The following is a 17,486-nucleotide window of genomic DNA, read 5'->3' as shown; positions in this document are numbered from 1 at the left end:
TAGGTCGTCTACTGGGAAGACGCTCTACTAGCTATGCTGTTCACCTGATCCCTCACCCGCTCCCCTTCATTTCATCTTTAAGGATTCTACTTTGGCTTTCTCTTTTATGCCCTGGATTTATAGTTTTCCAGGGCATTTATAGGGAATTTGATTTCTAAGAATCCATGATATTTTCATGATAGGCATGTGTCAGAGCAGCAATCTTAGAATTCAGCTAAGAAAACAGGAGAGCATTCACAGGAGGAGGAGATGGAAATGAAGGTCCTTACGTAAAAGATGTAAAGGAAAGGCGGAAGAAAGTTGCACACCAGCGGGAAAAATGGATGGACTGACAGCAACTAAGAGGAATGCAGGGTAGATGTGCAACGCTGGGCCTTGAGGCAGGTTCTGAGGAGTCGGGGATAGACCTGACTTCCTGAGCTTTGTGATAGAATCAGAAGAATGAGGAAGTTGGAGGCTCCCTCCCTGCTTGCCACAATGGCTGCTCTTGATTTTTTTCTACCCCAGTTCAGAAATGACAATGTGTCATTCATCGGTCTCTCAGTGCCTGGCACCGTGCGGGGAAGTGGGGTGGTGAATCTAGGCGGTGCAGCGGCCTGAGTGGAAGCAATCGCGCATTTCAGAAAAACCAAGGGGCGGGGCGGGCTTCATCCTTGGAGGTGTGGCAGGGGCAGCTGCCAGGAATGGAAGGAGGAGCTTTTCTTTTCTTTTCCTCCCCATGCCTAGAGAACTGAGGGGTGAAGGGGTGGGAGCAGATCATCACGCTGCCAGGAAACCCAGAGACCCAGCTTGGCCCAGGAGCTCGTCTGGATCCACCTTCCCCGCTGCGCTCTCTTAAGCTCCATCTCTGGTTGCCACAGAGACTGGAGGCGGTTGCCATGGAGACCGACGACTGCAAGGACCAACCAATCACTCCAAAGCTGCGGCTCCAACTCATCTTTTGGATGCAGGCATCAAGCTGGGCGGGGTTCCCTCCCCACTCCGGGCCTCCTGTGCCCTTCGCCTAGTCAGAGAAGGGTGGGCTGTCTCTGACAGTATCTCCCTGAGGCTCCTCCCCGGTCCCTGAAACCTTGGTTCTAGAGACGCCTCCGCCTATTCCCAGCTAAGGGGTGATGCCACCGGGGAGGTGTCCAGACCCCGAATGTCTTCGAATCCCTCCCTGGTAAAGGGAGGGGGATGCTGCGGGAAAGGCTGGGCGGGGCGCAGGCGCCCCACGCCTGCTCGGATTCGTACACCACAGGAGGAAGACCTCAACCGGTTGGGTAGGGAGGGAGCACCCCCCACCCGCGACATCGCGCTCCGCAGTGCCTGGCTCGCCCGCGCACGCTCACTCAGGCCGCTGGGCGGGCGGGGCTGCGCTGACGTCATCCACACTCCGCTCCCCCTCCCCGCCAGCTGAGGGGCGGTGGCCGCTCAGGCTACGCCGGGCGACTGTACGGACAGACGGACCGAGGGACAGAGGGACAGGCGGGCGCACGTCGAGGCCATGCCCGGGGAGGCTGCCTGCGCCGAGTTACCGCTGCCTGAGGCTAGTGGGCCTGGGCCCCGCACAGGTGAGACCGCGGCCCCTCTCCTCTCAGGCCCAATTCTCTATCCGGCCTATTCCCTCCTTCGTCCCTCTGCCTCGCTCGCCGGCCAGTCCTAGTCATTTCCAAGCTCTGCCCTTCCCTACACTCGAACCCTGCCCCCAACTCAGGACTTAGGGCAAGAGCGGGATGGGACTCAGGGAGTGCTCCTGCGAGCCAGAAGCGCCCTTGGCCTCTGACCCTGGGGTCTTTGGGCTCCCTGAGCTCCTAGTCCGCCGGGCTCCTCCCGCCTGTTCTGGCAGCCGCGCCCCGCTGGCGTCCCATTGTCCGTGCAGAGCTACCAGCCTCCAGGTCTGAAGGCTACGGGTTCGGGTTTGGAGGCGGGAGGCCTATGGGGTCCCTGCAGGCTGATCCGGCGCCCACCCAGACAGTCCTCAACTGCAGCCTGGGCTTCCAAGGGCTGGGGACTGGCCAGGCACAGGAGAGAGGAGCAGAACTGGCTGGAGATATAGGAAGGCCAGAGGGAGAGCAACTTGGGGGAGAAACAGCAGATCTGGGTCTGGAAGGTGGGAGGCCCTGGGGAGGTGGCCTCACCAGCAACGCCCCATTGTGCAGACCACCGGATCCCTGGAAAGGCTGGGTCAACAAATGTTGGTTTAGACTATAGGTCGGTCCACTTGGCCTGGGCAGTCAGAGCCTGGATGGTTTCTGCTGGGAGGTTGGCCATGTGTGGCTTGGGCAGGGCCAAGGGCACCTTGCTGTGAACAAGAAGTCACCTGGGCTGTCGACAGTGTAGGGTCAATGGCATGGCTATGAGGTGACACAGTTATCACCTCTGCTCTTGGGAAACAGGCAGTCCAGGATGAGACTCCACAGAAACAGGATCATGTGCTGGCTCTGTTCTGGCTTGTTTGGTGACCTTGAATGAGTCACAAAAAACTTTGGCCTTTTCTTTTCCTTCCATTCTAACCTTGGCCAATTCAGCCCTTCTCCTACCCTGGAGGCATATCAGGGGTCAGTGCAGTGCAGTTTTAGAGCACCCAATTATGCCCACCAGCCACACCCACTCCCACTGTTGGATATCAGGTGTGCCACAAGGGACCTGAAGGAGCTCCCTGTTCTCTCAGGACCCCCTGGCTTATCCAGCAGCTCAGCCCTCAGTTGATGAGCTCTCAATGCCCTGAGGCTGCTGAGGGCAAATCCGGCAGCCTGGCAAAGCAGCTACACCTTCTTAGACTTCACCACTAATCCTATTTGATCTCCACTTTGTAGGAGAGAAAGCCAAGGTGCAGGCAGTGTTGTCCTGTCACCAGTGAGCATGGTAGAGCAGTCATCCCTCGGCAAGCATCAGCCTTGGAGCCCAGCCTCTATAAGCAGCCCCTCCCCCTCTTGAGCAGGACTTGGCCTAGACTGGGGTGGGGGACTAGGAGGGCCTTCAGCAGATGCTTCAAATAGAAGCATCTTTGGCTTTGGTGGAGGTGAAAAAGGGAATGTTACAAGGCCATTAAAAAATGAGGCTTATGAGCATTTGGCACACATGGGAAAAATGCTTATGAGATAATATCTGGTGAAAACCGCAAGATTCAGAAGTGCATATGCAGAGTGACCTCAGTGATGATAAAATGCCAGTCAGCAAGAGACCAGGAGGTAGCAAACCAGCAGAGTGTTGTGGTAAGTCTTGCCAGGGGTGTTCTTTCACTTTGCTGAGTGCCCTAAGTGCTTTCTGATCCATGTTACTTCATGGTGTATGTGTGAAGGGACTTTTCAGCTGGAGGTGTGTCAGCCCATGGAGGTTTCCTGAGCACCTGTAGCCTCCTCATGGGGGCTCCTTGGGACCCAGAGAAGGGCTACAGGGCAGGACCTAGCTCCCAGTCCCAAGGGAGAATTTGGCACTCATCATGGAATGGCTGCTACTCTGGGGAGCACTGGACCAGGGGCTCCACTAGCCCTCCTGTAGCTGTCCTGCTCCCACTGAGTTGCATGATCACCATTATTTCCCACCACTGCCTTTCTAGATGGATGCTCCAATTCAATTTCTGTGGTAAACATCTGTCTCCATTCTTCAGAAACTTGACTGCATTCAGAGCCCCTGGTTTCCCTCCTCCCATATGCCACAGGGAGCAGCCCAGGCACAGGGCCCTGAGGGGACAGGTTGACCTCAAGTGTTGGCAGCAATATAGGAGAGAGATGGGCCAAAGAGGCAAAGCCCGTATTTTACAGTAGGCATATGTGAGACCTGTAATGTTCCAGAGCTGTGCAGTGTGGGAGGGCCCACGCTCCTGCCATGGGAAGGCACTGTCCAGCAGATTCTGATTGCTATCCACTCCAGCTAAGCCCAGCTAAATCATACTGATTAACTAGAAAGGAATCAGCAATCTAGTCTCAAAAAAAAAGATGGAAATGCTAGTTGCATCTTTGCTAAAGTGTCCCCAAGAAAATCATGAGTTTATAACACACACAGCAACACTGCCTGCAAGCCCCCATTCTGCAAAGCTACTGTCAGCAGTTCTGTTCTCTGTCAAAACCCCTGGAAATTTTCCCTTAAATGCAACCCACACCACCATTCTCTTCTCCCTCCTGTCTTCCCCAACCAGCTCTCCACTGGGCCTCTTTCAATGGACATCTGTTTCCCGTCCCATGCTCAGCTCTTCACCTCACTTGGTCTGGAGATGTGTCTGGGTGCTTCACGTTCTTCTCTGTCTCCACAGAGCTCTCCTGTGATGCAGCTGCTGCCACCATCCTGAGAGAGGACCGGCGGGAGCCCCATGCCCTGATCCCAGAGCCCAGCTCCCTGACCCTCACGTTCCTGCCCAGCAAGCCAGGTGCCCGGCCCCAGCCTGAGGGAGCCAGCTGGGATGCAGTGCCTGGTGGGGCCCCTTCAGCCTGGGCAGACCCAGCGGAAGGCAGCCCAAACCCAACACTCCTCTCCGAGGGCCCCCTCCCACAGGCTTTGCCTGATGAGGGTCAGCCCCCTGAGGCTCTGCTCACTAAGGGCCCTCTCCCTGCCACCCTGGAGCCCCGGATTGTGATGGGCGAGGAGACATGCCAGGCACCCCAGTCACCCAGGGCAGGCCTACCAGTGCTCAGGGATCAGGAGGGTGGGCTCACCGACCTGTACCCACCTTCCGAGCTGTATTCTCAGGGTGATCCTCCTGTGCCTTCCCCTCCCCCAGACCCTGATTCCTACTTCACCCCTCCCTCCACTCCCACCAAGACAACCTACATCCTGCTTCCCAGCCATGGGCCCCATAGGGACACCTGGGACCCAGAGGATGAGCTGTTGGACTCTCCACCTGCCTCGCCCTCAGGCTCATACATCACGGCAGATGGGGACAGCTGGACCTCATCACCATCCTGTTCCCTCAGCCTGCTGGCCCCAGCTGAAGGGCTGGACTTCCCCTCAGACTGGGGCCTCTCCCCACAGGGGTCTGTAGCAGATGAACAAGAGCCCCATCCCACTGTGCCTCCCGAATCCCTATCTTCTGAGTCTAGTCTTTCAGCAGACAGTAGCTCTTCCTGGGACCAGGAGGGCCACTTCTTCGACCTGGACTTCCTAGCCAATGACCCAATGATCCCTGCAGCCCTCCTGCCCTTCCAGGGCAGCCTCATCTTCCAGGTGGAGGCAGTGGAGGTGACACCACTGCCCCCAGAAGAGGAGGAGGTGGCAGCTAATGTTCCTGCTCCAGATGGGGACCTGGCCGGAGAGGGTGAGGAGGATAGCACATCTGCCTCCTTCCTGCAGTCACTATCTGACCTGTCCATCATTGAGGGCATGGATGAGGCCTTTGCCTTCCGGGATGACACCTCTGCGGCCTCCTCTGACTCGGACTCAGCCTCCTATGCAGGGGCAGATGATGACAGGCTGTATAGTGGGGAACCCCATGCCCAGCCCAGTGCCCTGCTGCAGGACAGTGCCCAGAAGACAGAGCAGGAGCATAGAAGGGGGACTGCTTTCTGGAGCCCAGAGGCCATCAGAACAGTAACCAACCCTCAGGTCTCAGAGGGAGAGGCTCACCTCGCCCACAGCCAGGAATCAACTTCAGAAATGGAAGAAGGCCTTGCTTTAAGCCAAGAGTCTGAAACTACTGTGACCCCTCATGCTCTGCAAGCAGCCCTAGGCCTTCAGATGGAGGCGGCTTCCAGGGTGCCCCCTCAGGTTGGTGAAGAAGAAGCTGACTCTACCACTGGACAAGCACCTGCCACCAGGGCACTGCCTCAGCTTTCCAAGGAGGTGATGAGTGCTACCTTAGGTCAGGAGCCCATCATTGTAGAACCACAACCAGTTCTTCAAGAAGCAGCAAGTCCCACCTTGTACACAGAGCCTCCTGAGAACTCAAAGGAAGAGGACCGAGGTCTCCCCTCAGGCCTGGAGACTGTAGTTGCAGCCACACAGGGGCTCCAGCAGGCTGAAGGGGGTGTCATTCTACTCGAGGACTCTCCTGAGGCAGCACTTTCACCCCTTCAGGAAGCAGATCCCACCTCAGGCCTAGAGCCTATGGCTGGGGCCACACCAGAGCCCCAGCAGCCTGAAGAGATTGTCACCGTACCCCAAATGCTTCCACCCCTGCAAGATGCAGATTCCACATGGGGCTTAGAGACCGTGACTGGGGCCATAACAGAGCCCCAGCAGGCTGAAGGGAGGGTCACCATACCCCAGGACCCCCCTGAGACAGAACTTCCACCACTGCAAGATGCAGATCCTACCTTGGGCCTAGAGCCTATAGAGGCAGCCACACCAGGGCCTCAGCAGGCTGAAGAGAGTATCACTATACCCCAGGACTCCCCTGAAACAGAACTTCCACCCCTGCAACATGCAGATACCACCTTAGGCCTGGAATCTGTGGCTGGGGCCATAATAGAGCCCCAACAGGCTGAAGAGTGTGTCACCGTACCCCAGGACTCCTCTGAGACAGAACTTCCACCCCTGCAAGATGCAGGTCCCACCTCGGGCCTAGAGCCTGTGGCTGCAACCACACCAGGGCCCCAGCAGGCTGAAGAGAGTGTCACTGTACCCCAGGACTCCACTGAGACAGCATTTCCACCCCTGCAAGATACAGATCCCACCTTGGGCCTAGAACCTCTGGCTGAAGCCACACCAGGGCTTCAGCAGGCTGAAGAGTGTGTCACCATACTCCAGGACTCCCCTGAGACAGAACTTCCACCCCTGCAACATGCAGGTCCCACCTCAGGACTGGAGTCTGTGGCTGGGGCCATAATAGAGCCCCAGCAGGTTGAAGAGAGTGTCACCGTACCCCAGGACTCCCCTGAGACAGCATTTCCACCCCTGCAAGATACAGATCCCACCTTGGGCCTAGAACCTCTGGCTGAAGCCACACAAGGGCTTCAGCAGGCTGAAGAGTGTGTCACCATACTCCAGGACTCCCCTGAGACAGAACTTCCACCCCTGCAACATGCAGGTCCCACCTCAGGACTGGAGTCTGTGGCTGGGGCCATAATAGAGCCCCAGCAGGTTGAAGAGAGTGTCACCGTACCCCAGGACTCCCCTGAGACAGCATTTCCACCCCTGCAAGATACAGATCCCACCTTGGGCCTAGAACCTCTGGCTGAAGCCACACAAGGGCTTCAGCAGGCTGAAGAGTGTGTCACCATACTCCAGGACTCCCATGAGACAGAACTTCCACCCCTGCAAGATGCAGATCCCACCTCAGGCCTAGAACCTCTGGCTGAAATCACACCAGGGCTTCAGCAGGCTGAAGAGAATGTTACCATATCCCAGGACTCTCCTGAGACAGAACTTCCACCCCTGCAAGATGCAGATCCCACCTCAGGCCTAGAGCCTGTGGCTATAGCCACACCAGGGCCCCAGCAGGCTGAAGAGTGTCTCACCATACTCCAGGACTCCCCTGAGACAGAACTTCCACCCCTGCAAGATGCAGGTCCCACCTCAGGACTAGAGCCTGTGGCTACAGCCACACCGGGGCCCCAGCAGGCTGAAGAGTGTGTCACCATACTCCAGGACTCCCCTGAGACAGAACTTCCACCCCTGCAAGATGCAGGTCCCACCTCAGGCCTAGAGCCTGTGGCTATAGCTACACCAGGGCCCCAGCAGGCTGAAGAGAGTGTCACCATATTCCAGGACTCCCCTGAGACAGAACTTCCACCCCTGCAAGATGCAGATCCCACCTCAGGCCTAGAGCCTGTGGCTATAGCCACACCAGGGCCCCAGCAGGCTGAAAAGAGTGTCACCATACCCCAGGACTCCCCTGAGACAGAACTTCCACCCCTGCAAGATGCAGGTCCCACCTCAGGCCTGGAGTTTGTGGCTGGGGCCATAACAGAGCCCCAGCAGGCTGAAGAGTGTGTCACCATATCCCAGGACTCCCTTGAGACAGCACTTCCACCCCTGCAAGATGCAGATCCCACCTCAGGCCTAGAGCCTGTGGCTACAGCCACACCAGAGCCCCAGCAGGCTGAAGAGAGTGTCACCATACTCCAGGACTCCCCTGAGACAAAATTTCCACCCCTGCAAGATGCAGATCCCACCTCAAGCCTAGAGCTCGAGGCCGCAGCCACACCAGGGCCTCAGCAGGCTGAAGAGAATGTCACCATACCCCAAGACTCCCCTGAGGCAGCACTTCCACCTGGGCAAGATGCAGATCCCACCTCAGGTCTGGAGCTTATGGCTGGGGCCAAACCAGAGCCCCAACAGGCTGAAGAGAGTATCACCATACCACAGAGCTCCCCTGAGAGAGCACTTCCACCCTTGCAAGATGCAGGACTCACCTTAGCCTCGGAGCCCATGGCTGGAGACACCCATGGGGCCCCAGGGAATAAGCTTATGGCTTCTGTGACCCAGCAGGAATTAGGTCTGGCCTTAGAACTAAGGCCAGAGCCTGGGGAGCATGATGCAGGCCCTGATGGAGACCCAGAGCCTTCAGCCTTGAACCAGACCCAAAAGGATGGCCCAGAACCAACTGCAAAGACTGGAACTCCTTGGGCCCCAAGGGAAGAGGCAGGTCCCACCTTAGGCATGGAGGCCCCTGGTCCCCCTGAACCTGCCTCTGGCACTGGAAAAGAAGTAGCTGTGGACCTTTCGGCACCTGAGGGGGAAATATGTCTTGAAGCCTGTGTGTACGTGGGTGATGGGGCCAAGACCTATTCGCCTCCAAAGGAGGCCCTGGGGGCTAAGAGCAAGAGGGGTGTAGGCCCCAAGCCACCAGCACAGGAAGGTGGGCCTGCATCAGTGCCCCAAGGTGTGAGAGAGGCTCCCAAGGCATGTCCTACTGCCTGCCCGGAGGTCACACAGGCACAGACCCTGAGCCCAGCCAAGAAAGGAAGGGGTCTGAGCAGCAAGGCCACCCTGGAACCCAGACTTCCCTTAGCTGTGGCCAAAGAGGCCAGGCTAAGTTCAGGCCCAAAGTCCCCAGCAAAGGCTGCATCCAGGCTGGACAGGGACTTCCCTAAAGAGCTTACCCCTTCTGTATCACCTTCCCAGTGGTTGGAGCCTTCGCTAGGCCTAGGCAATGGAAAGCAGCCCCAGAGAGCACCTGGTATGCTCAAATCCTCCCCACTACAACTCCCAGAAAACCCTGCCAGGGGCCGGCCTAGTACACCTCAAAACAGGCTCTCAGACCCTGACCCCTCTGATCCTGGTGTTCTTGCTGGGGAAGCCCCACTGGCCCTGGGACCCCCTAACTCTCGCTTGTGCCAGAACCTGCAGGAAGACTCTGTGGAGGGTGAGGAGCCACCAACCTCTCGGGGCCTTCACGTGTCTCGGGCAGTAGCCCAGGGGGCCACTGCTGCTGCTGCTGCCTCAGGAAACACCCAGCCTCTGGGGACAGGGCAGCAGATCAGCCTCTCCCGCCACCACCCACTCCTCATCCCCAAGGCGGCCCCCACGGATGCCAAAGACCTGGCCAAAGACCCGGCCTCTCAGATCTTGCCACCCAGCCAAGTGCCTCCTCCCTCTGGGACCCAGAGCCCATCGAGCCCTCAAGGACTCCCAGCCCTAGAACAGCAAGAGGACGAGGACAGCCTGGAAGAAGGTGAGGGGGAATGTAGGGGTGGGAGCCCCAGGCTTGGGCAGTTAGTCCTCTCCAGGGTAAGCACTGCCGTCCTAGGCTAGAGGACCTCTGCAGTGGTGTGATGATATGTCCAGACCCCCAGCTCCAATTCATGATGAAGTAGGGCCAGGGGCCCATCTAGGGGAGTCATTCTCACACCTCTCTTCCCTTCCCCAGACTCACCTCGGGCCCTGGGCTCAGGCCAGCACTCGGATAGTCACGGGGAGTCGTCAGCAGAGTTGGACGAGCAGGACATCTCAGCGCCTCAGATGGTGCAGTGCCCATCCCAGGTGCCCAGTCTGGGGGAGAGGTTGGCCCTTACGTGGGCCCTACACTCCCACCCACAGGTGCTCAGCCCTCACCTTTCCACAGGCCCCAACAGGCAGCAGTGAGGAGACCATCGCCAAAGCCAAGCAGAGTCGCAGTGAAAAGAAGGCTCGAAAAGTAGGCTGGGAGCTCCCCTTCTGACCCCAGTACTAGCACCATCTGCACAGGGGGACATCTTTACCAAGATGGGTCATACCCCATAACTAATGAAATAGTATCCATAGGGAAGACCTGTGGGTCAAATCTAATAACCCATACACCTTCCCCTAAACAGTTTGGGCTGGAATGGCATGGTGGTCATATGGATGAAGGTCAGCCTCCTCCAGAGGCTAGTACACACAGGGAAGGACTGGTCACTCAGGGTCATGGGGAAGTTGGGGTGAGGTGTTTGCCTGCCAGGCACTGTGCTACCTGCCTTTTCTGGTTGGGCCTATAGCAGGTCTGAACCATCTCTACCCTCTGCCTCAGGCAATGTCGAAACTGGGCTTGCGGCAGATTCAGGGAGTCACCAGGATCACTATCCAGAAGTCCAAGAACATCCTCTTTGTCATCGCCAAGCCTGATGTCTTCAAGAGCCCCGCCTCAGACACCTATGTGGTCTTTGGCGAGGCCAAGGTTTGTCCTAGCCGTGGCTGTGGCAGTGGTGATGACCAGGGAAACAGGGATGAGGAAGATAGACAGGGAGTGTGCAGGCCCTACTGACACAGCTGTTCCATGCTACAGATTGAGGACCTATCCCAGCAAGTGCACAAAGCTGCAGCAGAGAAGTTCAAGGTGCCCTCGGAGTCCTCAGCCCTGGTCCCTGAGTCGGCACCGGGACCCCGGGTGAGGCCAGAGTGTGAGGAAGAGGAAGAAGAGGAGGACGAGGAGGAGGTGAGGCTAAAGGGCTCCAAGACTCTGTGTGGAGGGCTTCTGCCTAAGGCCTTGTGTCAGGAGAGCCCTGGCCCAGAGGCCTCAAGCAGCTTATCATCTCCCTACTTCACCCCACCAGGTGGACGAGGCAGGTTTAGAGCTGCGTGACATTGAGCTGGTGATGGCCCAGGCCAATGTGTCCAGGGCCAAGGCTGTGCGGGCCCTAAGGGACAACCACAGTGACATCGTCAATGCCATCATGGTGAGTAAGCATTGGCCCCACCCCCACCTCCCAGCTGTCCCTGGAGGCCTCGGGTGAGGTCCTGATTTGGCTCTACATCATGACCCTCTCCTTCCACATTTTTCCACAGGAACTGACAATGTAGCTGCTGACCAGAAGCTGGGTACATCCTGCCCCATCCCCCAGCTCTGCTGTCCAATAAATTGGTGTCCCATCATCACCCTCTGGTGTCCCCTCAATACCCTCTGGCAACTTCTCAATATCCTCTGAAGTCCCCACATTGCCCTGCCATCTCATCATCCTTTGATGTCACCTCACCACCATGCCACCTCACTGTCCTTTAGTGTCCTCAGAAGACCCTCTGGTGTCCTATCATTATGGAATCCTCTCAGTGCCCCTACTGCCCTCTGAAATCCTCTCAAACCCTGGCATCACCTAACTGCCATCTGGGACCTCCTCAGTGTTCTCTGGTGTAGTCTCAATACCCTCTGGCATTCCATCAATACCCTCTGGTAACCCCCAATGCTCTCTGGCATCACCTAAATGTCCCTCAGCATCCTTTCATCACTCTCATGTCCCCTCACTGTCCTTTGGCATTCCCTCAGATCCAGCTAGGGGTAAGAGTGGCCATCTGCTCCACATTCTCCATTCTCTGCTAAGAGATCAGTGACTCAGTCAGTGTTGGCCATTTCTGGAATGTGTGCCCTGGAGAGGCAAGCATGTGGTTCTTGTGACTCCACATCAAAGACTCTGCAAGGCCATGCTCTATGTGTACATGGGGGACACTGACACTCACTGGGGCACAGGGTGGGCTGTGGAAGGCAGATAGGAGCTAGAGGACAAAGTCTGCGTTTTCAGCCTCCCCTCATTATTCCAGAGCAGGATTATTTGCATTCAAAGCTAGAGACAGCTCCAATACCCTCTGGTTTTCCCAGCCTGGACTGTGGTCCCATGACCAGCTCTGGAACAGCCATGGTAGAGGGAAAATTCTCCCTATAAAACACTATCCAGGGTTGTTCTCTCCTGAAGAGACAATACCACATGGACCTGTCTGCCTTACTCCGGAAGGCACTTATAAGACCCTCCAGACCCTCTGGCTAGGCCTGGACACAAGTGGGATATCCATGGAGCTCCATTTATGGATACCTCAGAGGCCTGATATGCAACCCTTCTGCCCAGCAGGGCACACCACTCCCTACAGTGGGCAGTGGGGAAATATCACACCTCCTCATCCCAGGAACTTTCTGGATGTGTCCTGAGGGTTCTCAGCAGAATCAAGGCTTTGATGGAGGGAGAGACCCAGAACAACCTGACTTCACGTCACCTCTCTCCCCTCCCTGGATTCTAAGGAAGGTTTGAAGTGGCGTAAAGGGCAGAGGTCAGACTAATGCCAATACAAACTGGGAGAAGATCACACTGGGGATGGACATGATGAACATGGAGAGGGTAGGTGCGTAAAGGGCCCGTGATAGCTTATCTGAAGCTCCCAGCACTCCCAGATAGCACTTCTGATCAGCAAGGTGCCAGGGCAAGCAGCCAGAGAAGTCAGTTCCTTGAGGAATCTATGCGAGTGATGAAAAGATCAAAGCACCTTTGCTGATCATACAATGCACATTGCTTCTGCTGCCCATGGTCACTGCCCCTGATACCCATAAGAGAACCCAGTAGATCTTCTGGCCTCACACCCACAAAGCAAAACCCAAATCACAAGTGCCTGCTGCCTCCACTGCCCCAGCCCTGACACCACTGTGCCCATCTCTGGGTATTATGGGCAGACGTGGGCAAAGGGACAGAGGCCAGAATGGACCCCCCTCCTAGCAACATGGTTTTCACCCAACTGGATCAGAAACATGTTTGGTAACCAGAGATTAAATTATTCACATTGCAGTAAACATTTTTAAGGTCTCTGAGAGTTAACAACAGGAACATCATGTGCAAAATTGACAGCTGTCCAGGGCCAGGCTATCAGGACTGGCTCTCCTTGCCAGCTTGGCCTGGCCCTCCCAGAGCAGGAGGTGCAGGGTATGGCTGAGCCCCAGAGGATGAGGCACAGAGCCTTCCGCCCTGGATCAGGGCATGTCCTGCGGCAGCTCTGTGCTCTTTCACAGTAGAGGACCTGGCCGCCCAGGGCCACCTGTGCCTGCAGCCGCTCCCCAGCTCCTAGCCAGCAGGAAGGGCTAATACTCAGGTCAACTCCTGGGGAGGCCTGGGATGGTAGGGATGGGTGCTCCACTGCCCATCACACTGAATCCTGGTCCATGCTGCAGCCCAACGCCTCGATGTCACTACTGATGTCTGAGATCATGCGGTCCCATTCATCCCCCTCTGAGGGTGCTGACCGGTCATCGGGACTGCCTGTGGCCCTGTTCCCATTGGTGGTAGAGGTGGATGTGGTGCTCAGGGCCCGCCGGTGCCTGCCAAAGCTGTCAGTGATGATGCCACGGCCGTCTTTCACACCAATGGTCTCTAGGAAGTTCTCGAAGTGCTGGCTGTCCTTCTCTGGGATGAAGGGCCTCAGACCTGCCAACACATAACCCCAACACCATACCCACAGTAAGGCTCAGGGTCCAAACAGGAACACAGCTGCCCCTCGTCCATGGCCCAAGGACCCTGATACCACACAAAGCGTTCCCTGGATCCAGATGGTTTGGCTAAAATCCCACTTCTGAAAAGCACCCCAGCTGTAGAAACTTGCCATCTGTCACATCTGCCCTCCCTGGCCTTGAGGAACAGCACAGGCCAGGGGCCCACGACCTCCTCTCATTCTCTATGGGTCCTCAGAGCCCCCATTTCACAAGTAAGAAAATGAAACCCAGAGTAGTCAGTCTTCTGCTCTGCTGGCACTGGCAACAGAGGCCAAAACCATGATGTTAAAGCCAAAGGCCCAGCCCAAGGTGACTGCCCCAACTCAGCAGTCTGTCTTCCTAATCAAGAATCCCCTGAACTCCTCTGTTTTGAGCAGGCTGGGCCCATCCAGAGAGGACAAGAGTCCCACGCACACAGGGGTAAGGTGCTGCTGCACCAGCTTGTCATACAGACAGCTGCCACCCCCACCTTCCAGAGCTGGAGCTCCTAGAGCTCTAACTACTGTGCTGTGAAGGCCCTATAATTAAGGCTTCCCAAAGAAGGCAAGTGAGGTGGCAGAGGGGAGGCCTGGAGGATGGGAAATTGCCCTCCCAGTGGGCTCCAAGCAGCATGCCACCATGGCTCAGCTCCTAATCCATTTGAAAAGAGGTGCCTACCTAAGGGCAGCCTCTAAAGGAACATCCTGAGTTACACATGGGCCCATCTGAGCCCTGCTGGGGAACTGACCCAGGGAGGCCTCAGCAGGAAGCAGGAGCTCAGACTAGATTCCAGCGGGCCCAGTCTCCCATAAGCAGGGAGCCCTGGAGGGACAGCCAATGTCGGCCAGGCTGTTAGAAAGGGAAATAAATCTACCTCTTTAGTTTACTGGGAGCACAGGTCCAGGACTTAGTAGCCCTTAACAAGCAACCACTGACTGTGTTCAGAGTGTTGGCAGAGGGAAAACCACAGCTGAATCATTGATCCCTCAAGGTCTGCGCCTCAGGTATCCAAGGTAGGTCTGACTACCAAGCCTGCCAGTCACTCAAATCTAACATGCTGAACTCTTCAGAGTCTTGTAAAAGGGTGATCTTCACCTGGGATGGCATCTTCACCTCTTTACTTGGCAAACTCCCACATACCCATCAATTACTCAAGTGTCACCTCCTTGAAGAACAACCCTGACTCCTCTCTTGAACTGTAGAATTCTATTCAGTACTAGTCCCAGTCCCAGGGCAACCTCTCCTGCTTCCTGGCAGGGCCCACTCAGCTCAGCTCAGCTCAGGGTTCTCAGGAGATGGAGAGCTGTTGGTGGGCCCCCAGAAAGCTCTAGAAAGAGATCTTCCAACTAATTGTGGCAGATCCTGAGACCTCAGGGTGCTCTTCTGCCAACCGTCATTGTTAATGGAACCTGCACCTTTACTTCAAGGTATAAGTATACATTTCCAGAGGGAACCGGACGCCCTCTGGGGCTCCCCACTCACCAAGCAGCAGGAACTTGCGACTGTCTCCATAGAGCTGCCGTAGGCTAATACAAAACTCATGAATGGAGGCCCCATTGCGGTACTCATGCAGCAGCGCAGCAAATTGCTGGATCTCCTGCGACGACAGCTTAGTGCGCAGCTGTAGGAACAGAGAAGAACAGGTGTGAGAACAGATATGGGTGGGTAGGAGGGCATGGCAGCTGGGCCCTCACCCTGTCACAGCCATGGACTTGGGTGGATCACCTGCAGCAAACAGGGCTGGGAACCTGGGGGCCAGGCCCATGCTGAGGACCAGTCACGTCTAGGTTAACATCTTCACTCCCTGTCGGGTCAGAATGCCCACAGTGAATCCCTATCCCATCATCCCAGGCATGGTAGCCTCCAGAGGAAAAATGAGGTGCCCTGGCAGCTCCACTTTCCTGAACCTGAGTACCCTCAGTGGGGCAAGGAGGGAGGGCAGTGCCAGTTCTTCATAGAGCATCAATGAAACAAATCAACAGGGAAGGGCTGGGGTTGTGGCTCAGCAGTAGAGCGCTCACCTAGCACGTGCGAGGCCATGGGTTCGATCCTTAGCATCACATAAAAATAAATAAAATAAAGGTATTGGAAAATAAATATTTTTTTAAAAAATCAACAGGGTAGGAAAGGGAGCTGGCACCTGTCAAGGTCAGGGCTGATGCCCTCAGGGCACAAATGCATGCAATGAGGAAGTCTTGAGTTTTTAGTGACAAAACTATGAGAGATGTAGAGGGAAAGTATCTAGCCCCAAGCCCTGTAGGAGCCACTATTTCCTCTCAGGACTTGGTACCAGCATGGTCCAGTCCTTATGGCTCAGACCCACCAACACAGGGTCCCATACTGTCCCTGGGAAAAGGCAGCAATGTCAGCAAAAATGATGAGGCAAGTGTACACAAGTGCCCACTCACATGCCTATGCTCTACGAGGGAAGAAAGCCTGGCCCCTCTCAGGCACTCCCTTACAGGTATGGCCTACCGTCTGCATGTAGTCCTGTAGCAGCTCTGTGGCACTGGTACTCAACTCACTCTCACTGACAGTCTTGCCGTGGGGTGATGCCTGCATGCAGAAGGACAAGGGCGGCAGGCCACTAGCATCCACAGAGTCAGAGAAGCAGCTGCAAAGGAACATGGTGTGTGGGCAAGCAGCTTGCCATCCCTGCATACTACACATTTCAGGGACCCAGTCAGGATGAAATGTGCACCAGTCCCCATCCTTGAGCAGAAGTGTATGCAAATGATAGTAACAGGGATGATGGATGAAATGACAAGAAGAAAGTTGGCTGAGCATGGCCACGTGCACCAACCACCAGAGGTAGTCAGCTTGGCCTGGTCCTCAGGCTCCTCAGAGGTGTGGCTCTTGATGGCCTCTGAGCAAAGGGAGGGAATTCATGGGACCAGTAAATGGACAGCGTCGTGGAGGGAAGAGAGGCTAATAGGAAAACCCAGGGGACAGTCTCCTCAGGCAGTGCCCAGAGTTGAGGGGGCACAGAAGGAGAGGTATAGATGGGGGTGAGCATCAGGACAGCAGAACATGTGGACTGAGCTGCCACAGAAGCTGTAGGTGGTGGCAGGGAGAGGCTGAAAAGTACAAAAGAACAAGAGCACCCAATGTGCCTTTTAAAGGTCACTCTCTGGAGGTCACAGAGTTGGCAGGGCAGGAGAGACCAGTGGGAGGTAAGGACTCTAAAAGCAGACATGGGGGATGCAGTGTAGACAATGGGTCTGGAGTTTTGGGACCGGTGAGGCTGTGATGAGCTGGAGGTGGTGGGTGACTAGCTGGAGCCCAGATGATGTTGGGCAATGTCCGAAGCTTGTCTACTCCAGGGTTTGGGGCACGTGCACTCACAAGGTGCTGGCTTCTGCATCGTAGGTCTCCTTAATATCCACTTTTGTGGAAGAGTCATCTGTAGGAAGATAAAAAAAAAAAAAAAATACAGGGCTGGGGATATAGCTCAGTTGATAGAATGCTTGCCGTGCATATACAAAGTCCTGGGTTTAATCCCTAGCACTACCAAAAAAAAAATAATAATAATTAAAAAAAAATAAACAAACAAAAACCCACAACTTTCAGGTCCAGCCTGCCCAGCTATGTTTTACAAGAGACAGTGGCTGCCCTGCCCTTTGGGGAACCCTAAAGTCCTTCATCACGTAACCACCATGCCCCAGAATGTGCTGTGTGCCAAGGGTAGGACTCCTAGACTTGAGTCCACAGCCCTCCATTCCATCAAATGCACATCCTGCTGCAGGTTGGGAGGGAATCTACAGAGGACTCAACTTACCCACAGCTAAGGTCATGACAGCTGTCTTTGGGGATGTCAACTATGTGTTAAATTAAATGAAAGAAATTATGCAATTTGTCCCAGGTCACATAGCAGAAGCCAAAGAGCTGGGTATTCCAACCCCTGCCTAGACAAAGCCGGGCCTCAGAATCCCTGAGACCCTCATCTCTGCAA

At 55.8% G+C, this 17,486-nt stretch overlaps 2 protein-coding genes across 9 annotated transcripts in view; one reads left to right on the top strand and one right to left on the bottom strand.

Moving 5' to 3' along the window:
* The first annotated feature begins 1,428 nt into the window (after positions 1 to 1,428).
* On the top strand, positions 1,429 to 11,159 carry Nacad (NAC alpha domain containing). Its single transcript, XM_071614503.1, has 8 exons — positions 1,429 to 1,553; positions 4,235 to 9,532; positions 9,728 to 9,840; positions 9,923 to 9,994; positions 10,346 to 10,492; positions 10,601 to 10,750; positions 10,869 to 10,991; positions 11,101 to 11,159. The coding sequence occupies exons 1-8, from the start codon at positions 1,487 to 1,489 to the stop codon at positions 11,113 to 11,115; spliced, it is 5,985 nt and encodes a 1,994-aa protein (XP_071470604.1). The 5' UTR covers positions 1,429 to 1,486; the 3' UTR covers positions 11,116 to 11,159.
* Positions 11,160 to 12,823: 1,664 nt separating this feature from the next.
* Positions 12,824 to 17,486, bottom strand: part of Ccm2 (CCM2 scaffold protein) — a 60,215-nt gene continuing 55,552 nt past the window's right edge. For all 8 annotated transcript variants that reach the window (XM_071614538.1, XM_027938375.2, XM_027938378.2 and 5 more), the window contains 4 exons: positions 16,880 to 16,937; positions 16,010 to 16,148; positions 15,017 to 15,155; positions 12,824 to 13,490 (listed from right to left, as the gene is read on the bottom strand). In XM_071614538.1, the coding sequence (XP_071470639.1) occupies positions 13,210 to 13,490; positions 15,017 to 15,155; positions 16,010 to 16,148; positions 16,880 to 16,937 (617 nt within the window). In that variant the 3' untranslated portion in view covers positions 12,824 to 13,209. The remainder of the gene's footprint in view (positions 13,491 to 15,016; positions 15,156 to 16,009; positions 16,149 to 16,879; positions 16,938 to 17,486) is intronic.

The sequence above is a fragment of the Marmota flaviventris genome, chromosome 1 (assembly GCF_047511675.1).
Source record: "Marmota flaviventris isolate mMarFla1 chromosome 1, mMarFla1.hap1, whole genome shotgun sequence".
Taxonomy (NCBI): Eukaryota; Metazoa; Chordata; class Mammalia; order Rodentia; family Sciuridae; genus Marmota; species Marmota flaviventris.
This window is presented reverse-complemented; position numbering and strand designations above follow the sequence as displayed.

What these genes read in the sequence shown, in the direction of transcription:
- Nacad (XM_071614503.1), top strand. Translation starts at nt 1,487, where the DNA reads ATGCCCGGGGAGGCTGCCTGCGCCGAGTTACCGCTGCCTGAGGCTAGT. An exon ending in CGAGGACAGCCTGGAAGAAG is followed by an intron (nt 9,533 to 9,727) that starts GTGAGGGGGAAT and finishes TCCCTTCCCCAG; the next exon opens with ACTCACCTCGGGCCCTGGGC. An exon ending in AAGAGGAGGACGAGGAGGAG is followed by an intron (nt 10,751 to 10,868) that starts GTGAGGCTAAAG and finishes TCACCCCACCAG; the next exon opens with GTGGACGAGGCAGGTTTAGA.